Source organism: Amblyomma maculatum, chromosome 2 (assembly GCF_055883805.1).
Source record: "Amblyomma maculatum isolate TAMU_Amacu chromosome 2, ASM5588380v1, whole genome shotgun sequence".
In the NCBI taxonomy this organism is placed as follows: Eukaryota; Metazoa; Arthropoda; class Arachnida; order Ixodida; family Ixodidae; genus Amblyomma; species Amblyomma maculatum.
This window is the reverse complement of record NC_139345.1, coordinates 190,377,278-190,401,795: the sequence shown is the minus strand read 5'-3', so window position 1 is coordinate 190,401,795 and position 24,518 is coordinate 190,377,278. Positions and strand designations below refer to the sequence as shown.

Sequence of the window (24,518 nt, the reverse complement as noted above, 5' to 3'; positions counted from 1 at the left end):
CAATTGCGAACGCCTGGGAATCTTTAATGTGTGCTGACATCGCACAGCGCACGGACGCCTTTTCTTTCCGCCTTCACCGGAGCACGACCTCTGTGGGCAGGTTTGAAACCGGAGACTGCGGCTTGGTAACCGAACACCCTAACCACTTGGCCTCTACGATGCGATAGCCCTTCGGAATGAAACTTGTTCGGTGCGAGGCTCGTGCTTTACACAATGGGTATTAATGGAAGCATGTGAAGCTAGTTTGGTCGAAAAGCCTTCGCCGCACCCCATCTTCGGTTCTGGAGTTGTCGTCGGGTGTTGTCGGAAATGTTCTGATTATATTAACTTACATTAATTGCATTGTTGTCGCACTTTACCGCGGAAACAATGTCCGACTTCCTGTAAAATTCACCTGAAACTACCACACTGACTTATCTTCTAAGGTGCTTGAAAAAAAATTATAATTAATAATATGAAACGCACTAGGCAAGACTGGGCTATACTGTGTGCGTTTTTCTATTCCGCTGAGTAATGGGGTGAATACGGTCTATTATCGAGTAGCTGATAAAAATTCTTGCCTGACTGAGTTAAGTGCAAGCTTGTACGTATACTATCTGCGAGCGCTATTTTAGTTAATAGGATGAGAACAACTGATAACACGTTTATGAGTGTGATATTGTGAAGCGATTGACGTCCTATTTCTTATGACATGAGAAATTGCTACCATCCTTTCAAGATTCCCGTACGATTGGAGTCTAGATGAATTGGGCATAAAGGGTGGTCACGTTTTCGAACACAATTATCTCATTTTTGTCAAAAAGGTTTTTCTATTTCAGGCTTAGGGGCTGCTTTCTCCATTTTGCATTATTTGTTTCTATGGGCATGTTTATTTAGGTTTACATTAACGGCGTAATATCTAATTTTGATACACTACTGCCTGTCTACTGCCGTTAGAGTACCGTAACTCCTACACCTCAAGCTTTTTTTTACTTCTAGTATTTTAATTTTGTTTGCTAAGAAGTGAAATCACCACGATCAAGCTTAAAACTCTGCAGGCTTTGCCACCACTGATACTCCGGTGTTTGCTGAAGCTGCCTGCCTACGATGCCACCACGCCTCCGTTACCTGGCGTTTATGCGAAACTCCTGTTTTGCTATCCTGCCCGACACAACACCACATTCTCATGATGACATCCCTTAGGGCGGTGATGGGTGGACCTATCCTTCAAGGCTGGGCTGATCAGAAGAAACGAGCTTTAAATTAGGGGCTGCCAGCAAGGAATTTTTCAGGTGTACACGATGCCGTCTCGCATAATGGAGCAGTCTTGACAAAGTCGAGAAAAGTTCCAGAGTTAGTGCAGAGGCCTTCCCAAAAGTACCGCTGGAGCATTTTTGCGCTATCACTGCTGAGGTACAGTTGTAGGGTACGTAGGCAAACTGAGCATTTACCGAGGCACGGATATGCTCCAGGCTGTTCGCAGACGATGCCTCGAGAGAGTTGTATGCTCCGGATTTGCCGCCATTTGGAAGTTCATCAAAAAGTAGATGGTGTGGCTAGGTGGAGCGCCTGACGTGCTGTAAGTTATATCTTTCTCGTGTGAGATTATCGTCGGATTGTTTTGTTTGCACTGACGAGGCTTTGGTGCCCCTGCAACGTTCATTTAAGCTTGCGTACTTCAGTTGGGAAAGTGCCAAAACGAGGAATTTATTTTAAAAAGCACAGTAGACCTATTTTTATGCTGCATATTCGAGAGCGGGGTTACACGAGCAGAATAAATACGCATTCTCAATACTGAACATTGTGTTTCCATCAGTGGACAAGGACATGAGTAAGGGACCCAAAGACATAAATGGAGCAACCTTGCGTACTTTTATTCTCACAGGCGCACACAATACAGGCTCGAAAACACATTTTAAGGCGAAAGCCTTTAATGGCTCATACTATCGGCGTTAGTTCATTCGGTCGGTCATACTACAGCTTTCAATCAATTACGTCATCGCCCGAACTAGCATCATCAGAAAACGAAAAATGCGGTCTATATCGAAAATTGAACCTCCATCCCTCAGATCCCCAGCAGAGAATTTAAACCAACTATGCCACTCCCGGGATTTTTTTCTTCATTCCCGCGGCGCGCCCCTTGCAGAAATTCCATATCTGCTCCAGATATGGAACATATGCTGCCACATACAAATATATAAGGCAGCAAACAAGACCATATCAGGGCCATATAAGGTCATCTATGTGCGAAATGTTGCCCTTATATCGCTCAGATGTGGCCATATCAGGAAACATATAATCCATATCTGAACGGGTAACGGGAGCTTATATGGGTTGATCAGGGGCATATATGGTATCCTCGCGACCTTATGTGGCCTGATAAAGGGCATATATGGTATCGCCGTGACCTTACATGGACAAACCTGGGCTATATATATGCCTGGCGTCAACAGGACTTTATAAAACCTCATCGGGGCCTTAATTATGTAGGCGCCATAGTGACTGTATATTAGCAATATATGGCCTTCTTCTACCTTCTGCAAATATCCAATATTGGCATCATGTGGTCGAGGTTCAATTTTTCTACACTCAGCATGGCCTGCATGCTTAGTGTTAATCTGCAGATTTCTCTGCACTATAATTATTATACCATATGTTCCTTAATCCAACAGGGCTCTGGGTTATGGCTACATGCTCCTCTTTCCGCCTACTAACTCGCATTTTCATTTCAAATGCGGCGGGCAGTCCGGTGCACAAAAGCATGGTCGGTTAAGTTGAGCGATCCAAAATATCAAGAAAACGATGGCAGTTCAGTACACGGCTCCTTCCGCGCTTTCTAGACGGTGACTCACCCTCAGAGACAGCTGGCGGTTGCTGCGTCGAGGGGCTCACTGGCTAGACAATGACTCCTCCTCTCCCGCGTTCCCTTCTTCCCTCTCAGACAGCGGCGGCTCCAGCGTCGCGGGCTCGCATTTCATCTCTCCTCCTCGCTGCCACGCTCTATACCGCGTAGGCCGCGAGCTCTCCGTTTTGTGTGCTTTTGCGTCTTTCCCCTCCTTTTAACTCCGTGCGCCTAAGCACTTGGCGTCTCGTTCCTTTTCGGTGGCAGACATCGGAGTTCGGTGCTGCTGGCGGATGTTCTGCATGTTGTGTATGCTGGTGTGTGTGTGTGCCAGCCCCTGTTGGCGATTAACTGTGTGCATGTAACAAAAATGCGACAATAAACCTACAAGAGCTTCAGTCTGACCGTCGGCACAGAGGAAATTACTGTGTCCCACTGCGGGTGGAAGCTGCCTCCCCAGCCTTGGCACCGAACCTAATGGTCGGTTGAGCTTTTCGGGGCTTCTGCCCTGGATGGCCCCGGCCAAATCTGCACCATTGTGTCGGATCGCACCTTTATCGCACCGCCTCATCTTCACGCCCAATCACCAAAACCGTGAGCGTGAGACTTGTTGTCGGAAACTAGCACTTGCCAGCCTATGGATATTGTTCAGTTTATTATTTTGATAGAAAGTTAATTTTCCACTCAGTAAATTGGATGATAATTGCCAGTAAGTGATATTTTTTCCATACATTTCCTTGCTAATTTGTCTTTCGCTCCAGCAATTTTAACAAATTTCAGTAGGTGGATAGGGTCCTTCATTGTTTATTATTATTATTATTATTATTTGCACTACCAAAGTAGCTTCATGCTTGATTTGGTTTAGGGGCAGAGCTGTCGCTGTCAGGACAAATGCCATCGGACATGCTTTGTTTCTTTGTTTTCTCTCTTAATTTCAAAAGCAACCACGAGTTAAGCGCGTGCGCTCATTTTGCACTGCAGTCTCTGCTTAAGGTAACACCAGTACTTCCTGACAGCCTATATGTACTTTGCTAAGGTTTAGGTATTATCAGCAGTCCCAGCAGTGTGTGTTGTATTGCCCTACGGTTTAGTGGTACCTTTTCCGGGTATAGACAAACCTTTAAATTCTGTTTCTATAGTCTAGTTCGATTAATAGCCGTTTATTTTATTTAGCTTCGCAAGTAAGCCACCTCAAACTAAAAGCATTTACTAGTTAAAGCTCCGTGTGTAAAAGAGTAGAATAAAAATGTAATATCTAATTTAATAGGTTAATGTCTTTCACTTTACCTTTTCGTGTAGATATTATTCTGTTCAGATATATCATTAGTTTGTTATAGTATCGCGCGTAATGAGTAGAATCTCATTATTTACAACAGATGAGCACGTCTTTGACCCTCCGTATACCCACGTAATTCAGGCCCGTCTTTGAGCGATTCCATATAGGCAGGGGAAAAAGAAAACCAGTGGTTTTAAAGCTGTTTTCCTGTAAGGTTTGAAATAAAAGGGGAAATTCAGGTTTCCTTTGGGAAACTTGATTGATTGTGCGTTTAGCTGTAATACTGAAATTGTCTTGTGTGTTGTAATAAAGTGTTATGTTGATATGCAGATATATAGATCTATAGTTCAAAACCTACATGCCATGCGGGTTAGATCTTTAAATCAGGAATTGGGCAGATAAGGCATATCTGACCAGATATGCCTTATCTGTTACACGAAATCAGGAATTGGGCAGATCAGGCATATACAACGTTATATGCCTTATCTGGTACTCGAAATCAGAAATAGGGCAGATATGCCTTATCTGGCCTAGATCTGTCCTAATATACCATATCTGCCCAATGCCTGATATACCTGATCTGGATTTTGTTTTATAAGTCCAGATATGGCATTTCCGTAATGGGATCAACAAAGTACATAGCGGCATGAAACACGCTAGCATGAACCGCGCTACCTTTGGCTAAAGCGATATATTAAATGTTTTTCATGTTGATCAATCCACCGACCACACTCATCCACTGAAGTTGCTCAGGCCGACTAGGAAATGCCCCCATATCTAGACTGATAAAAAAACAGATCACGTATATCAGCAATTGGGAAGATATGGTATATTAGGACAGATCTAGGCCAGATAAGGCATATCTGCCCAATTCCTGATTTCGAGTACCATATAAGGCATATCTGGTTGTATATGCCTGATCTGACCAATTCCTGATTTCGAGTATCAAATAAGGCATATGTGGTCAGATATGCCTTATCTATCCAATTCCTGATTTAAAGATCTAGCCCGCATGGCATGTAGGTTTTGAACTATAGTCAAAGTCAAAGTTTATTTCCCATCTAAAATTACAGATGGAGGAATCAGAAAAAAGCTGCCCTTGGGCAGCTTGATGAGTCTACAATCCTAATTATTGGCAGGGAGGCAACACAAGAGTTTATTCAGTTTTAAAAAACAGGCTCATCAAGGAAACACCAGAAAACACACGAAACAGCAATATGTATACAAAATGAAACTTGGACCATGTTATTCAGAAACAAATTATGTAGTTCACGACGTGGAAAAGAAAACAAATCGAGGTTAATGTGGATATACCTATTTAGAAGAGATGGAAGAGTGTACTGAAGGCATTCCCTACCAAGATTTAGTCGAGGTGTTGGCACTGTCCATTCTTCGCCACGTTTTGTTGGATAGGCTGATTCTTTTTTCCTTAGTTCTGATAAATACTTAAGATATCTTACATTATTCCTGATTTCTGTTTTATCACGAATATATTCTTTATCAGGAATTCTGTTGATATGCAGATCTATATATCTGCATATCAAAATAACACTTTATCACAACACACACAAGACAATTTCAGTATTCAAGCTAAACGCACACTCAATCAAGTTTGTCAAGGGAAACCTGAATTTCCCCTTTTATTTCGAACCTTACAGGAAAACAGCTTTGAAACCACAGGTTTTCTTTTTTCCCTGCCTATATGGAATCGCTCAAAGACGGGCCTGAATTACGTGGGTATACCGAGGGTCAAAGACATGCTCATTCATTAGTAAATATTTAGATTCTACTCATTTACGCGCGATACTATAACAACCTAATGAGATATCTGTACAGAATAATGTCTACACGATACGCTAAAGTGAAGGACATTAACCTATTAAATTCGATATTACATTTTTACTTATCTTTTACACACAGAGATTTAACCAGTAAATGCTTTTAGTTCGGGCTGGTTTACTTGCGAAGCTAAAGAAAATAAACGGATATTAGTCGAACTAGACTATTGGAATGGAATTTAAAGGCTTGTCAATACCCGGAAAAGGTACCGCTAAACTATAGGGCGAGAAAACACACACAGCTGGTACTGCTGATAATACCTAAACCTTAGCAAGCACATATAGGCTGTCAGGAAGTACTGTTGTTACCTTAAGCAGACTGCAGGGCAAAATGAGCGAACGCGCCTAACTCGTGGATGCTTTTGAAATTAAGAGAGAAAATAAAGAAAAAAGCATGTCCGATGGGATCTCTCCCTAAACCAAATCAAGCATGAAGCTACTTAGGTAGTGCAAATAATAATGATATTAATAATAATAATAATTATTATTAATATTACACAACCCAAATCCCGAAAATAAACTTTGTATTCGCCGCATGAGCCAGGATTTAAAGAGACTTCTTAAGGAATCAGAAAACAGATTCTATAATGTGACGCTCACGAAATTTCTTCGCGAGTCACCTGGTAACTTTTGGCGCTATATAAATCCGTCAAAGGTTCTGCACCATGCTGAGACCGAGGAGAACACCCATAAACGTGCCGAAGATTTTAATATATATTGTTCATCTGTTTACATACGTGATAATGGTGTACTGCCTCCTTTTAATGCTGAAACTGAAAGGCCTCCTTTTACTGACTGTCAAATTGATGAGCAAGGTGTTCTAAATCTGCTATTACATATTGACATCAAGAAAAGCCAAGGTCCAGATCGTATCCCTAACGAGTTTTTATATAGGTACGCTAAATGGATATCTAAATACTTGACCAAAATATTTCAGTCTTCTTTTACTAGCGGATGCTTCCCAACTGACTGGAAGCGAGCAAAAGTTATACCAGTCTAAAAGCGGAAATAATTCTGTTAGCAATTATCGCCCAATCTCGCTCACTAGTACTGTTTCGAAGTTGCTTGAACATATCATATCTAAACACCTGCTCAACTACCTCGACCAGCATGATATCCTTTATTATCGCCAGCATGGCTTCCGAAAGGGACTGTCCACAACTACCCAACTGATAGAAATAGTTCATGACCTCGCAGAAGCAATAAATTCACGTGGTCAAACAGACATTATATACCTTGACTTTGCGAAAGCATTTGATAAAGTTTCACACAAAAAATTGTTATATAAGGTTAATGCGGTCTTTAAAAATCAAACACTCACACAGTGGTTTTCCGCATATATATCCTCTCGTGAACAGCATGTATTTGTTAGAGGTTGTGAATCTAGCTCTCTTCCTGTTTCTTCTGGTGTGCCGCAGGGTACCGTTTTAGGCCCACTCCTCTTTTTCATCTTTATTAATGATTTGCAAAGTAGCATTGATGCTCCAATAAGACTGTTTGCTGACGACTGCGTGATGTACAGTAGCGTAAATACGATTGATGATCAGATCAAATTAAATTTAAACCTACAAAGAATAGTCAATTGGTGTAACGACTGGCAGATGGAGTTAAACTTAAAAAAGTCTGTGTTCATGTCAGTAACTAGGAAAAAGAATGTTCTTAATTTCAATTATCAAATAAATGGTTACATGCTCGAAAGAGTTGATCAGTATAAATACCTAGGCTTAACTTTTACATGAGACCTACGATGGAATACCCACATTGAAAATGTCATCTCCAAAGCTTTTAAAACACTATGGTACCTGCGGCGCACAATGCACAGTGGCTACCCCGGATGTAAAGTACCTGGCTTACAAAACCCTAGTCGGACCAATTATTGAATATGCCAAAGTAGTATGGGATCCTCACACAGCAACTAGCATTCACAAGCTAGATAGGATTCAGCGGCTCGCTGCAAGATTTGTATATAATAAATACCGCCGTAACCCTTCTTCAACAGACCTCTGCCAACAAGCCCAACTATTAGTGTTAGAATGCAGAACCAGGTATGAAAGACTAAAACTCTTTACCTCATTATCAATAATTATCTAAAAATTAATAAATCAGACTACTTTGAGATCAAAACTAATGAGAAATCAAGGCATCGTCATAGTAGGTTCATTCCATTGCCGGCTATAAAAAATAATTGCTTCAAGTTTAGTTATTTCCCGCGAACTTGTAAGGACTGGAACTCTCTTCCAGATTCTGCTGTTCGATCATCATCATTATCTGAATTTGTACGCAATTTAGAAAATTTCATCTATGGCACTACCACAGGGTGATAGGTTCTATTGCTGTTGTGTAGAATGGCTGTTGTTCCGATTTCTGTGTAATTCATTTTTGTTTTGCTTGTGTGTGCATTCAGAGACAATTTTTGATTGACTATTGATTTTCATCGTGTTCTATATTGCTCACTTTTCGTTTTGTATTTTCCACTCCTGTTACAGCCCCTTATGGTGGCTGACAGTATTAATAAATGAAATGAAATGAATAAACAATGAAGGACCCTATATCCACCCACTGAAATTTGTCAAAATTGCTGGAGCGAAAGACAAATCAGTAACGAAATGTACGGAAAAATATCACATATTGGCAATTACCATCCAATTTACTCATTGGAAAATTAATTCTCCATCAAAATAATAAAGTGAATAATATCCTGAGGCTGGCATGTGCTAGTTCCCGACAAGAATTCTCAGGCTCACGGTTTTGGTGATCGGGCGTGAAGATGAGGCGGCACGATGAGGGTGCGATCCGCCTGCAGTTTCTACACAATGGTGAAGATTTGGCCAGGGCCTCCCAGGGAAGAAGCCCCGAAAAGCTCAATCGACCATCAGGTTCGCTGCCAAGGTTGAGGAGGCAGCTTCCACCCACAGTGGGACACATTAATTTCCTCTGTATCGATGGTCAGATTGAAGCTCTTGTAGGTTTGCTGTCGCATTTTTGTTACATGCACACAGTTAATAGCCAACAGGCGCTGGCACACACACACACACCAGAATACACAACATGCAGAACGTCCGCCAGCCGCACCGAACTACGATGTCTGCCACCGAAAAGGAGCGAGACACCAAGTGCTCAGGCGCACGGAGTTGAAAGGAGGAGGGGAAAGAAGCAAACACACACAAAACGGAGCGCTCGCGGTCTACGCCGTATAGAGCGTGGCAGCGAGGAGGAGAGATGAAATGCGAGCCCGCGACGCAGGACCCGCCGCTGTCTGAGAGGGAAGAAGGGAACGCGGGAGAGGAGGAGTCATTGTCTAGCCAGTGAGGCCCTCGACGCAGCAACCGCCAGCTGTCTCTGAGGATGAGTCAAAGTCTAGACAGCTCGGAGGGGGACGTACACTGAACTGCCCTCCTTTTCTTGATATTTTGAATCGCTCAACTTAACCGACCATGCTTTTGTGCACCGGACTGCCACCGCATTTTAAATGAAAATGCGAGTTAGTAGGCGTAAAGAGGAGCATGTAGCCATAACCCAGCGCCCCCCTGGATTAAGGAACACAAGGTATAATAATTATAGTGCAGCGAAATCTGCAGAGTATTTGAATTATTAGGAGTCGTAGCTATTTTATAAATTGGATACAGTTAACACTAAGCATGTAGGCCATGCTGAGTGTAGAAAAATTGAAGCTCGACCACATGATGCCAATATTGGACATTTGCAGAAGGTAGACGAATGTCATATATTGCTAATATAGAGTCACTATGGCACCTACATATTAAGTGCCCCGATGAGTTATAAAGTCCTGTTGACGCCAGGCATATGGCCCAGGTCTGTCTATATAAGGTCATGACGATGCCATATGTGCCCTTTATCAGGCCACATAAGGTCGAGAGGATAACATATATGCCCCTGATCAAGCCATATGAGGTCCCGTCACCCATTCAGATATGGATTATATGTTGCATGATATGGCCAAATCTGAGCCACATAAGGACAACATTTTGCACATATATGACCTTATCTAGCCCAGATAATGTCTTATTTGCTGCCTTATATATTTGTATCTGCCAGCATATGTTCCATTTCTGGAGCAGATATAGAATTTTCCGTAAGGGATATCTCTGAGAAATGTTACACTTGCAAGGAAAGGTTCCATAACAAATCGTACATTTTGTCTAGCATGCCTAATTGCCATCCTCTTTTTCCAAATGGCGTGGAGGCCAGCACCGTTATGTCGTACGAGAATTCGTCACTTTCTACGGGTAGAAACCGGAAGCCGTAATGATTAATGGGTTGTTCTTTCCGTAAGAGTATCTTTAATATACGCTAGGGAAAATCAGGATGCCAGCCGTCTATAAAAAGATGATAGATGGTCTCTGTTCTTTTGCAGATTGTGCAGTTGAGGATTCAATGTACAAATAGAGGCCACACCCGGCCTGGATTGTGAAAAGTACATCATAATTCTCATTGTCTACCGTAAGGATAACACTTAAAAATTGAATGCGGTCTTGACCGGTAATCGAACCTCCATCCATCGGATTCCCTGCCAAGCGCTTGAAGCAACTGCACCACACGCCTGGGATCGTGAAACGTGCATCATAATTCTCCTTGCCTACCGTGAGGATGACAGTACCGATAATAATGACGGTGCATTTAGTTGATAATGAGAGCGAATGGGATGCACAGTGGGCAGCAGCAACGCTCAGCCTTTCGCATTTATCAAGTGTAGATTGCACAGTGCTCTCCGAAATTTAAACAGATGCGTTTCTTTATGGCTAATATATAGGGCACATATCTCTATTGCATTTGCATTAAATGTTTATTAAAGCCTTAATAACGAGTTGTTTTTCATTGGGGATATTTTATGATTGTGTTGCTTATTAAAAAGTAGATTTTGACGTGAGCTTTTGTACAGAAGGTAGTGCGAAATTTGAATTTCTCAGCGCACGCAAAGATTAACGATATAAGCCGCAAATGCAGCCTCAGGTAAGCCGAATGGCACAGTCAGGTTTAGGGGGGGGGGGGGGGCGCAAGACTTGTCATTCGCAGTAGTGCCCACGGCTACTATAGTTACAGCGTCACCCTAGGGATTTTTTTCGGGCTTGCTATCGCTTTCGGTCTTGCTATCGGCCTCAGCGCTGCCAGTGTACACAACGCGTCAACAATTACAATGTTTATTTACCGTTTTATTATTCATTTCGGCAGTAAAAGTGTCATATGTGTACTAAATTCGATCTGTTCTCGCATGGATGAGCGAAGGCGCTTTGTTTTCCAGCCGTCCGAAACGTATAACCCCAGCAGTGCCCTGGGCAATTCTGTAGGCTTCCGAAGGCGGATACCAATTACCTGAAAGCTACGTCCAACCGCATTTAAGTTTTGGGATGACTAAAATTACGCACCTAAACTACCAGACAAAAGACAGATTTCGGGATATATATACTCCTTACCCGTGATGTTGTTTGTACTTGATAACTGCGGTGCACTATTTTGAAATAGAAATACATATTGCCAAAAAATACACTGAGGGTAAAATCTGCGCTACCGTACAGTGTACCACAATTTTCGACTGTTACGCAGGCGTCATAGTTAATTCACTTGTTGTAAGTGAATCGGTTAATACACGCAGCATATACACAGTCTATATTGCTCACACACATCGTATAACTGCTTGTGAAAAGCAACCACGTTACACAGTCTTACTTTGAACGAACCTTGTATTGTCCCTTTAAGTCGGAGTTTTTTCGCCAGGCTTTGCAACACATGACTGCTTATTGTACCGCCGGCAACCATAAGCTTCGTAAGACTGCTCGTGTCGAACTGGCTGAGAAGCTGGGACTGGTTTAATTTCACCATGAATGTTGGGTACAATAGTATGGTCGTCGCCTGTATGGAAAACAAATATAGAAGGAATATATGTGTTTATAAAATTGCTCAAGAAATGTATTTCTTCCCTCTGGAGGCGCATGCCTGCTTGTAGGTCAGGCAATCTGTCGTTGCATAATGTTTAGACTCAAAGGATTTTATGATCACTCTTTGTGTGTGATTTTCACAATATAATGGCCACGTTATAACTCTTTCCAACGCATTTCCCATGCTTCATATCAAAACGTGAGTGCGAAACACTCACGTTTAATAGTACGATAATTAAAATAACAAAATCTAATATTCATAAATGTTAAATTCCAATGCAATGTTAATCGCGCTACATTTTTTAGTTCCACGTCTTAGGTAAATTATAATTAAAGTGAACATTTCGCTAGCATTTAATTATCCGCATGTGCGCCTTAACGCCATCACAGTGTGAGAGCAGGCATTTACTGTCGACAGCCACACACATATAACTGAAGTCTTTGGGAAGCTGAACGTTAAGCAATAAAACGCACAGGAGTAAACCGCAGTCACTGTGGGTAAAATTGTGGCTAAATTAACATCATCCATGAAGCAACTTAGTTCTGCCGCAAGGTAAACGCCTACCGTAAGCAGAAATAAAGACGTAATAAAATCATGTTCTTGATTTCAGCACATTCCCAATGTTGCCGATATTTGCGAAGAAAACGTTTTTTCTCGCAACAACGAATAACGCTAACCCTACGACGACAAGCAAGCCTCCAACCGCAAGATCAAGAAGCGCCTCAAGGTCACGGAAAGACAGCCGGTCTGAATCCTGCTCACATTCCCAGACCCAAAAGTAGGTCAGCTATGGAGACACTGCAACTGGTGGGCAGTCCGACGGGGAAGAGAACAAGATCTCCGACGAGATAAAAGCAAAATTACAGCTACAGCAAGCACTCATCGATAAACTTCTTCAGAAATGAAAACAAGAGGTCATTATAAATGGCTCCAGAGCAAAAGCACAAGCTGCCAACCCAACAGCGCTGACAGAAGAACACGTCAAGGAACTTATCATCGAAAGAAACCAGAAAGCACTCACACCTCTGGGACAACAAATTACGCAGCGTGTGACGCAGCAGATCATGCAGCACATGAACCAATTGATAAGTCATGAAATGCAGAATATTAAAGCAACCCTCCAAGACTTCCGCATGCATGTTCAACAAAACTACATTACCCAGGCTGACCTCGACAAGATTCTCGGTAAACAGGAGAAGGCAGAAAAGAAGGCTTAAACAGATGCATACCAGGCGGGTGCCACCATCGATTGTAAACAAGATGGCTCCCAACGACAGTGAAGGAAGAACATCGCCACCACAATTGATAATATGGCACTAGAACTGCAGATATTTCCGAAAAAAAAACTAAACTTTCTTCAACTAGCTGAGCAAGTTAACCCGGATATAATAGCTGTACATGAAACCCACACTAAGTCACCTGGTATCCTAGGATATTAAACATATACTCTTGGTAGCACAAGTCGTACCGCCATTTTGGTACAGAAATCTCTCAGTGCCCAAGAGCACCACATGCGCAGTCTCATCGTGCACAACCAAGTTGTGCACGATGAGGCTAAACACCCAACAGAAAGAGTGAGCGATGCCTGTTCGTCCTAAATCTGTACAGTCCTCCCAGAGATCCCCTGGCAGGCTTCGATGCCCTTATAAAGGGAAGTGGGCTGGTTCACACTAGGACACAAGCTTATTTTGGTAATAGATTTCAACACCCACCACACTGCTTGGGGATGCATTAAAATCAACAAAAAGGCTGTCTGGGTGCACGGTACGATGAAGCATCACCAACTAACTCTGTGGAATAACCCCCACATGCTCACCAGAATTGGCAACAGTGTTTGCGGAAATAGTGATTTGACGTTCACCACGGGATCTCGCAAGTTGCATGGATCAGGTTCGAAGAGACTGTTGGCTGTGATCACACAAATTTAAAAAAATTCATAAGAAGACACCGCTTCGCATCAGCAAAGCTCGCCATACGATCTGGGATGCTTTCAGGAGAGACATCTCACCCCCATCCACGGCCGACCTTGAAGCCAGGACCAACTCCTTAGTTGAAAAGGTCGAACGTCACACGAAACATATCCAACTCACGACAGAAACACCGACTTTGGATTCTCATCTAATACATCTTTGGAAAGCCCGTCGAGGATGCTTTAGAAGATGGAGAAAGCAGAAAACAAATGGAACCATAAAAAGCGGATTGCAAAAATCACCTAACAGGCCGAAGAGTATGCCGAACATCTCGGAAGACAAAACTGGAACCAGTTTTGCGATCCACTGCAAAGAACTCTGAGTACGCGTAATACTTGGAACATTCTGAAATCTCTCATCGGCATGACAGAGTCTAAATTTACATCTCTGAAAATCTTGACTAAAATATTACATTCCCACGATGGAACGAAGCAAGAAATCCTGAGATTAAGAAGCAATTCACCAACAGAAGTTTGTTACGTCCACACCCCAACATACCCGAAGTACCAAGGGAGCCAACTAGATCGGCCTTTTACGATGACGGAACTACTGGCGTCCGTGGCGAAGCTCACCCGGAATACCGCCAATAAAAAGGACAGAATAATCAACAAAATCTTACGCAACCCTAACCAAGGAGCAACGAGGTACCTTCTTCAGCAAATCAACAACAGCTGGGAGACAGGGGACATACCAGAAGCGTGGAAACATGCTGAGGTGATCATGATTCCCAAGCACAGCAAACAACCAGGACTCGGGAACCTGCAATATATATCCCTCACCTCATGCGTAGTGAAGCTCTACGAGCACATTTTACTGAGCCGCCCTACAAACCATTTGCAACATCAAAGGCACATCAAAATACGCTGTATGGATTCAGAAAACAGCTACCTGCGCAAGATATCCTACTCCAACTCAAAGAGGATATTATTGACCATCTTAATAAGTGCAGTAAGAGCATCATTCTTGCAATGGACATAAAGGGAGCGTTTGACAACGTTTCACACGCCGCAATTCTTCGCACCCTACAGGACACCAATTGCGGAGAGCGAGAAAATAACTATATTCATACATTCTTGACGAATCGTATGGGCCACAGTAAGCCTGGGGAGCCTCAAGACGGACAAATTCCTGGTAGCAGACATCGCCAGCTTTCAAGGATCTGTTATATTGCCCCTCTTGTTTAATATCGCTATGATGAAACCCCCGAGGGATCTAGATAAAATCAACGGCATACGACATGCTCTATATTCCGATGATATAACAATATGGATTCGTGGCGGCTGCCCAGGACAGCAGCAAGACGCCCTTCAGGAAGCCATCGACTGCACCAGCAACTACCTAATAAATTGCGGACTCATCTGCGCAGCAGAGAAATCTGCACTGCTGGTTCTTATAAAGCCAGAACTCGAGGAAGACCACCAAAAGATGACATTCCTGATCCGGAAATCGTTTCTGACGTACCCCTATCCGTCAAGCCGACTCTGTTCGCATTCTTGGCCTAAGCATCCTGAAAGATGGATCAGGATCCGCAACACTCCGGAGACTTCAAACTACTCTTACTCAAGTGGCGCGCCTGGTTCGCCACGTGGCCAGCAGACGGAATGATATTAAAGAACAATATACCGTCCGCATCATCCAGGCTCTCATCATAAGCCGCATAACATAAGGAGCACCATATTTAGATCTAAAGAAAGCAGAAGTGAAAAAAAAACCAACACTCTCATTCGTAAAGCCATCAAAATCGCCATCGGTATATCTGAACGTGCCTGTACGCAACGCCTCCTCAATGTCGGCCTTCACAACGCGTGGGAGGAGGTTGTCGAGGCCCGCAAAGTAAACAAATAGAACGCGTAAAACTAGCAGAAACTGGACGTGTAACCCTAAAAAAGCTAGGATACAGAGAAGACTTAGAACAAAAAGAACACAAAGCAGCGCTTCCCGGACAAAATCTGCTTATACATCACCGTAGCCCCCACGCCGCAAAATATGCATCTTACATACAACAAAGACAGGCGCCAGCAAGAGTTCGGGACCTGAGCAATGCGCACGGAACAAATCCAGAAACGAGATACACTGATGCAGCAAAATACCAGAGAAGACATACCCACTTCATTAGCGTCCTGGATTCCTAATTTACCGAAAAGATCTTTGAAGCTATTCCAACAAATGACACTGAAGCAGCCGAAGAGGCCGCGATTGCCTTAGCTATCTCGACGAGCAAAGAACATGTCGTCCTTATCACTGATTCACAGTCTGCATGCAGAAACTATCAAAAGGGAAGAATTTCCAGAAGAGCACTTCAAATCCTCCGTCGCATCACAACTCACCACCTCCCAGACACCTACATCATCTGGACTCCGGGACACACTCACTTGGAAGGAAACGAGGCCGCCAACGCCTTAGCCCGAGGATATGCTAACTGGGCAGCCTTTCCAGAGAGATTTCGGAGAACACAGGAAGTACTCCAAGAAACATACGGACATCCTCCGGCATTACAGACTTGACAGAAGAAAATATTCCCCACCCTCAAGAAACTAACTAGAGAAGAAGTAGTCGCCCTCCAAAAAATCAAAGCCAACCGCTACGTCCACGGCACCTTACTACTTACAATCTCGCCCACCACCTACAGATATGAATGCGCATTTTGCAACATACCAAACACCCTACAACATATGGTGCAGGAATGCAAGGGACCAAATGGTGCTATAACCACCGTGGCTTATTTGAACAGCAGTGGCAGACTCAGCTGTCAAGCCCTATCCTGGATGATCAGCGTAATCTGGTCATCCTGACTCGGGAAATGGCTCGGGTCCACGGCTTCCTGGATTGAGGAGGCTGCCCATCCAGTATATTCTAGGCACTATAATGTCAGCTAGCCAAATACTTCGTTTTCCTCACTATGCTTTCTCTGTTTCCTCTTTCTCTTTTCCTTCAATTACCATCCAGCGCCGTAACTCTTGATAAGACGTGCTCGACTCTGACCATAAGAACAGCCACTAAGAGCTTCGCTTAGACACTGGTTGTACGAGGTGAACAGCGGCCCCGACTGTGACGACAACAAACCAGAGAAAGCGGCCAGTTGTTCTCAATTAGCTTCAATTATTAAAAGCTATGCCCATTTCTGTAACAGTCCACGACAGAGCAAGCATAAACATTCACAATGGATAGCACTCAATTTGTCCCTGGATATTTTATTCGTAAAACTACAAAAACAACGAATGCAAGCTTGATCATTGTAGAAAAAATTGTTTCACAATTAAGTAAATGTACTTTTAACTGCTTGGCTACTGGATGATTGCGGAATGAAACACCGAACAAACCTAACAATACTAGTGATTGACGACGTTGTGTAAAAAATACAGTAGTACGACTAGTCATGAAAGCGTCAAAAGTTTCTCTCTCGCGATGTGAAATTTGCTATCGGCCTAAAAAGGAAGGCATGCGTGTTGCCGTAAAATTATTCATTGCAGCTGTGCCCCTGAGTCCTGTTCCTATATACTGTTACCAAATAATGTAGTGTACACGCACCCCCCCCCCCTCCCTCCCTCCAGGTCGGGGAAATTCGAGCATCTGGACGCTGCGACGAAATAACTTTTTCGTATTGACACATGCCTAGACATGTGCTGATGAAGGTATGCTCGCGCATTTCATTTCACGGCCATATGGAACTCGGACCAAACTACGTAAAAACACTTTTACTTGCCTTGTGCTTTTCGATGGCAGGCAGGATTACTTCAATGTCCGAAGTGTCCACATAAACTACCGTGTTCGCATTACCGAGAAAACCGAAGTTTATCCAAAATCCACCAACGTGGCAAAGAGCAGCAGAGCCTAAGCATATGTCCCCTTTTTGAAAAATTGAGTCGTCCAAATGCCTACGTGAGAAGACAGTATATAAAACAAAAATGAGTACTCGAGAAGAACTAAGCACTCATTACCATCAGCCACACAAAACCTGTAATGAACTTAAAGGAAGTCTTTGTCGTCAGGGCGTATTTACGTTTCCCATTACAAAGTAGCTAAGTATTTTCATATTACTTCAATATGCCTTGTTAAAACATTTATTTAACAAATAATTACTATTGGTCGAAAGCTGACAGTGTTTTTTAAAACGTGAGTTTTGGCCCCACAGTAGAAAAACTAACAGCTTGCACAGAGGAAGAGGATCCTTACTTTGCTATGCTAAACATTCATAAAAGTAGATTAAAATTTACACTTCTATGCACCTCCAACTACTTTGGTCTACCGCAATTACGAAATGCAGAAAAGGTCTGGATCATATTAAGTCTGGAGTTGCACATTCGATGCGACACAATCAAACTGTTTAAACCATGGTATGGAGTAACACGGCGCACACTAAGGGGATACATACAAAGAAAAACTGATTGCGGCTTGCGCATGTGTATTCAAGCTGTAGCCCTTTATTACTTGCCGAATAAGTTGTCATTAATGCCTTCCGTGAGCGCTGGGGGACAGGCTGCTCAAATTAGCGTGGTTCCTTTGCGACACTCAACTTTTTCGCAGTGGCCATCGCGTTAAACACCTGTGCGCTTCTAGCGTAGGATAATGCTCAGGTTAGCCAGAAAATAGAAACAGCATATTTTCTGCTCTTTGAGACTGTAGTGGCATAGCATGAGAGGGTTGGCGTAAAAAAATTGTTTCGTACATTGAGTACAGCAAGCAGTAGCTTTTTCTGAAAAACGCTTGCCGAGTGTGGGCCAGCTGCAATACAGCGCCTGCTCTGTCGGTGTTCTCTTAACCATTATTCGTCACTGGCACGTCTACGGTCATACCTCCTCACCCTCGTCGGCAATGACTGCGTCGAATCGAAGCGCTTTTTTTACATCTTAATGAATGAGATAGGTACTGGGAACTTGTTTCCTCCATATATACACTCTTTTAAACAACAAATGGCTCGGTAATCGTAGATAAGGCCATGCCAACGCTGCGTTAGAACAGAGAGCCAGAATTTGTTTCGTATACGAAAAGTGTTCAGCCCATATCTCATCCGCGGGGAACACACGGACTTCCTTATTCGCAAAATGTTTCCCGTGTTTCACGATGAATTAAAGCCTTATAAATTATGTCACGTGCAGCCTGTGCTAAAGGGAGTGTCCTTGTGAAACCCCAGTGGCTTTCAAAGCCTCTTACAAATGCGTTTAAAGCAGTTCAGTCTTGGCTTAACCAGTATTCTAACTAAACATGTCCTTAAAATAAGTCACTGTTCGACTCAACCACTGATTTGGTAGCAACAGTGGTGACAGTACCAACCTCGACCAAGAACACCATCTTCCTGCAAGTCACATATATAATCACACCACTTGCGGAAAGTAGCACCATTACCAAACATTTTTTTGTGGCGTCATCAAGTCCTCTGTGGTGCAAGAGTGCGCTGCGCGCTGGTGGGGTCACTGTGCCAGAAGTAAAGCACGCAGCGGAGTATCGCCAGTAGTGACCATCCATAAATATTCACCGGTGTTCCAGCCCCCACTTCCCTTTAGCAGCGAAAGTAACAGCATGACAGATCTTTGCCGCGAACGGAATTCGGAAGCTCTCTATTTTTCAATATTAGCGTCAACACTTAGCCCATAAATGTAGAGTAACTTTCATACTCGTCATTAGAAAACTAAAGGCGATGCGATACTTAATATTTCCTAGCTTTGTCTTGCTTTGAATTCATGCGCATATAATCAGTAAACATGGGCCATCAGGGGCTATTCTCCTACACTGAATAAATTTTTACGAAAATATTTTCAAAGCGAAAGATTTTACTGCTTCCAACCGTAGCTTTTGAGCCCTGCGCGCCGTGTGTGTGTGTGTTTGTCCTTGTAGAGAGAGAACCCACGTGGCAGCTATGATGTCACTCAGTCTTCGCTGCAGTAACCAGCTCGTTCACCTGCGCCTAATTACATGACAACCATGATGTTACTTATCCGCAGTTATGCTGGAGCTCACTCTGTTTAGATAACTTCCGCTGCCGCTTCGACGGTGCCAACACCAAAGGCAAATTTAAAGGCAGCAATCGCCATGGATGATCCAGGCGATGCCTCGTGAACTGTCTGCGTCTCAAAGGTTGCGAGGACTATGGGCCGAACCCGTTCACCTAGCGGACGGAGCTCGCCGACAGACTGCCGCATAGAGGAGAAGGGAAGTAGGTCGAGAGAAATGTGCCGCCGGGACCTCGGAAGATTCTGAAATCCGTCTCGCCAAACGTCGCAATGACGATGCCGAACGGCGCCGGAACGACTGAAATGAGGTATCTGTTACTGTTCGAACGAGATCTTAAACTAAAATGATTACAGCTATGTCAACCCCCCTCCCCCCCCCCCCCCCCGCAGTCAAATCGAAACCGCCATTCCGCTACGCTACTGAAAGCCGAAAGCGCGTAAAAAATCTAATGCTATTCACAAATATCCCGAGGGCCCACGAATTTTACGTAGTCATCTTTGTATATTAATGTAATAAGCTTAATCCTAAAGCAGCATTAGTGTAAGGAACACTGCTGCTTCTGGTCCTGTACATGTTGAATGGGCTCTAGAGGCGAGTTAAATTTTCATACTTCATCTAGAATGGATACTTAATCTTTTATCGTAATATACGAAACGACAGACAGCAGTGTTTACAATAGGACAATACTACTAGATAATATTTTTCCGAAACACCATTGGCAAATAGGATGGCGAGCATGCGATGACCTGGTAGTCAAAAATTATTATTTTATTTCCTGAAATCTGGGATTCTTACTCCTTCCGTAATTTATGGTCTTAACTTTCGCAGCCTTGCGACTGTCAAACCAATTCAGTCCCCTATCAGTGCTCTCTCCCCCAAAGACGCCAAGGCTGCCATATCAAAAAGCCCATTACTAGCTTTGAATTTTTCCTATGTGTCGTTGAACAGTGTCACGTATTGAAAAAGCGATGCGTGGTGCTTACTCCGAAATGAAAATTTTATGCTGTCTGTTCCCCCTGTTTTTCAAAGTAAGATTAAAAGCCGTTGACCATATTCACACTTTGGACCGCAACAGCGTTACGTGTGCCACGGGTAAGAACAAGTACCAGATGTTAGCGTGGATATATGCTGGCGGAAAAAGGAGATAGGATCTTACCTAAAGAGTAAAACTTGGGCGATCAAATTGCGGTGGCTGATCTGTACGCCCTTCGGAAGCCCTGTGGAGCCACTTGAGTAGATCATAGCTAACACTGCATCTGGTTTCAAATCCACGGGAGTTGGAATATGGTCCGCAGTTGATTCCTTCAATTCCGACAGAGTGAGCATATCTTCATAGGTGCCCGTGGTAAGGATAACAGCCTGCAGAAAGAAACAAGCACTGTATTTAAATAATGTGTGAAGACACTTGGGTCTATTTTTTGTTTTGCTTTCATAAAACGGCCTTTTTAGAGGGTTGACTGGCCACGAAGCATTAGAATGCATGTTTATGTAGTGTTTTTGTAATTATGAGAGACATGCTTCTCTTCAGCAAACATCACATAGGATATCGCTGACACGGTGTTGTTTCCCTGACAGTGCCGAACACACATTTCTCTGCGATGGTGATGTGACGAGTAGCCTTCTCATGAAACAGCTTCGCAAAGGCAGCTTAACGTTTTATGCAGTTCACTTGCTTTTCCTGTTGATATTTCTGCCCTTCCAGATAATAAACATATTTCTCTATATGTATTCTTTTCGGCAGGCGACGACGTAATATACAGATTGTTTCAAGCAAGACGAATCCAAATGCTACAGAAATTGCGTTAATCATGCGTTCTGGTACGCTGAAAAATCAGTGCTAGTCACATTCAGTTGCTTCTGCTGCATATTACTTTATGACAGCTGTGACGAAAAGTCTGAAGAAGTCCTAACAAGCCCTTGCAGCAGCTGTGATGGCGAGTCAGGAGACGGTCAGCAAGGAACTGCAATGACTGACTCAAGGCGAGGGTATTTCATTTTCTGCTAGCTGTTGAGTTGTTACACGGGCTTAGTATGTGTTTTGCTGTTTTATCTCGATTCAGCAGGGTGTAAAACCTTATCGCCGAGAACACCTGACGCAGAAGTAGAACAACTATTCGGCGCGATTGAATCTCGGCTTGTACCTTATTGACGACGTGAGAATGGCACTTAGAAGGGAGTCAGAAAACTTTGCGTCCAATTTCGACTTATTTCTTCTTTATTTCTGAACTGAGGGGATTTATTCTCTTGTGTGAAATGCAGAAAAATACGCATGGCCCCGAACTTTGAAAAACACACAACATGCTAGTTCCGACTGGTTTTAGCAGGAAGTCCCCTTTAGTCAAATTCTAATCTTGATTCGTTGAGGGGCAACCCAGAGCCTTGCGAATAGTTCCGCAACTGAATAAGCATTTAAATATTCATAAGATATAAAAGAAACAATAAATCACATTTTCCGCACTTAGGGTTAATGTTTTCTAAGCTTTTCTGTTTATCAAGTTCGCACTAAAAGGTATTTTTCACAGTACGAATATTGCTTACATAAAATATTCATTTTTCTTTGAAGAGGCAACATTTTTATATACGAGTACACTGTAGACAGATGATGGAAATCACTCACTTGATCAATTTATTTTCACAATATCCCTGAGAACTCGCTCGAGAAAACATGTTGCTGGGCTAGTTGGTGAAGCATGGTTTCTTAACAAGTTATTTATTTATTTATTTATTTATTTATTTATTTATTTATTTATTAAATAAATAAATAAATGCACGTGTCGCTCCTTTCGCGCGAACTTGTCGGAAGGGTTTTTATTAATGAGGTGATGCGTGCATCAGTACCACATCTCCCTCTACCTACGAGACAGCTAATACTGATTATTGAATAGATGATAAAATGCAATCTGCTCTTCTTAGTCTAGCAAGAAATTTCTACATGCATTCGCTCTCATTCGCTGATTGTATACAACTGTGGGATGCATCTGCTTCAATAAAATTAGTTTGAGTCTGCGTCCGTCCTGTCTATTTCTTCCTGTGTCCATGTCTTTTATGTAGCGCTAACTTTTTACGAAATCATCCTTGAGAATCACCTGTTTTTTATTGGTTTGAAAAAGAAATAAGCTTCCGTGAAAGATAGGACAATGAGCTCTTTGCAGACACATTATTCAGAAAGACCCACATCATATTCACGTTGGCAGGAAGAAATATATATTTACTTACGGCTTATCAGTTACCTAACATCTAGCTCGAGATATTAAAGAGCAACTTTGTGTTGTAGAATTCAAAAGCACTGAAATGGTTTGTGAAACCAATTTTAAGATTGATAAAAAGGCATCGGGGTTCTAGATACTCAAAGAGTGGGCAAAGCGGAAGCGCACTTAACAACACGCGGTCTTTTTAGAGCGTTGACTGACCACAAAGCATTGGAATGCATGTTTATGTATTGATTTTTTAATCATAGATAGATAGATAGATAGATAGATAGATAGATAGATAGATAGATAGATAGATAGATAGATAGATAGATAGATAGATAGATAGATAGATAGATAGATAGATAGATAGATAGATAGATAGATAGATAGATAGATAGATAGATAGATAGATAGATAGATAGATAGATAGATAGATAGATAGATAGATAGATAGATAGATAGATAGATAGATAGATAGATAGATAGATAGATAGATAGATAGATAGATAGATAGATAGATAGATAGATAGATAGATAGATAGATAGATAGATAGATAGATAGATAGATAGATAGATAGATAGATAGATAGATAGATAGATAGATAGATAGATAGATAGATAGATAGATAGATAGATAGATAGATAGATAGATAGATAGATAGATAGATAGATAGATAGATAGATAGATAGATAGATAGATAGATAGATAGATAGATAGATAGATAGATAGATAGATAGATAGATAGATAGATAGATAGATAGATAGATAGATAGATAGATAGATAGATAGATAGATAGATAGATAGATAGATAGATAGATAGATAGATAGATAGATAGATAGATAGATAGATAGATAGATAGATAGATAGATAGATAGATAGATAGATAGATAGATAGATAGATAGATAGATAGATAGATAGATAGATAGATAGATAGATAGATAGATAGATAGATAGATAGATAGATAGATAGATAGATAGATAGATAGATAGATAGATAGATAGATAGATAGATAGATAGATAGATAGATAGATAGATAGATAGATAGATAGATAGATAGATAGATAGATAGATAGATAGATAGATAGATAGATAGATAGATAGATAGATAGATAGATAGATAGATAGATAGATAGATAGATAGATAGATAGATAGATAGATAGATAGATAGATAGATAGATAGATAGATAGATAGATAATGTTTATTTGAGTGTGCCTCAACAGTCGAGTGGCCTAACGGAGCGCAAACTAGGTCAGATACATCAGGACACTTAATAACATTTAAAACCAGGCATGAAAACAACAATTAGGTAAATATGTCCCTGTCAATAAACGTTTTGTTATACAAGATTTGTATACGAGTCATTGGACAGTTGGCTTGCAAATCTGGATAAAATGTGTCAAAACATTTTGCAGCCTTTGCATGTGGCACACGAAAATTCAGTGACATCAGTAAGGTATCACAGGTAATGAAGCAGCGCACACTTTTTTGCAGAAACTGCATGTCACGTATGAGTCGCCTGTCGCCAAGAGTACACATATTGAGGTCTGCCAAGAGAGAATCGTAGTCGTAGA

At 42.1% G+C, this 24,518-nt stretch overlaps 1 protein-coding gene across 1 annotated transcript in view; it reads right to left on the bottom strand.

Moving 5' to 3' along the window:
- Positions 1-24,518, bottom strand: part of LOC146200760 (luciferin 4-monooxygenase-like) — a 73,582-nt gene that overhangs the window by 14,410 nt on the left and 34,654 nt on the right. The window contains exons 4-6 of the mRNA XM_084592974.1: positions 20,906-21,108; positions 17,504-17,675; positions 11,632-11,803 (exon numbers count right to left, since the gene is read on the bottom strand). Of these exons, the coding sequence (XP_084449100.1) occupies positions 11,632-11,803; positions 17,504-17,675; positions 20,906-21,108 (547 nt within the window). The remainder of the gene's footprint in view (positions 1-11,631; positions 11,804-17,503; positions 17,676-20,905; positions 21,109-24,518) is intronic.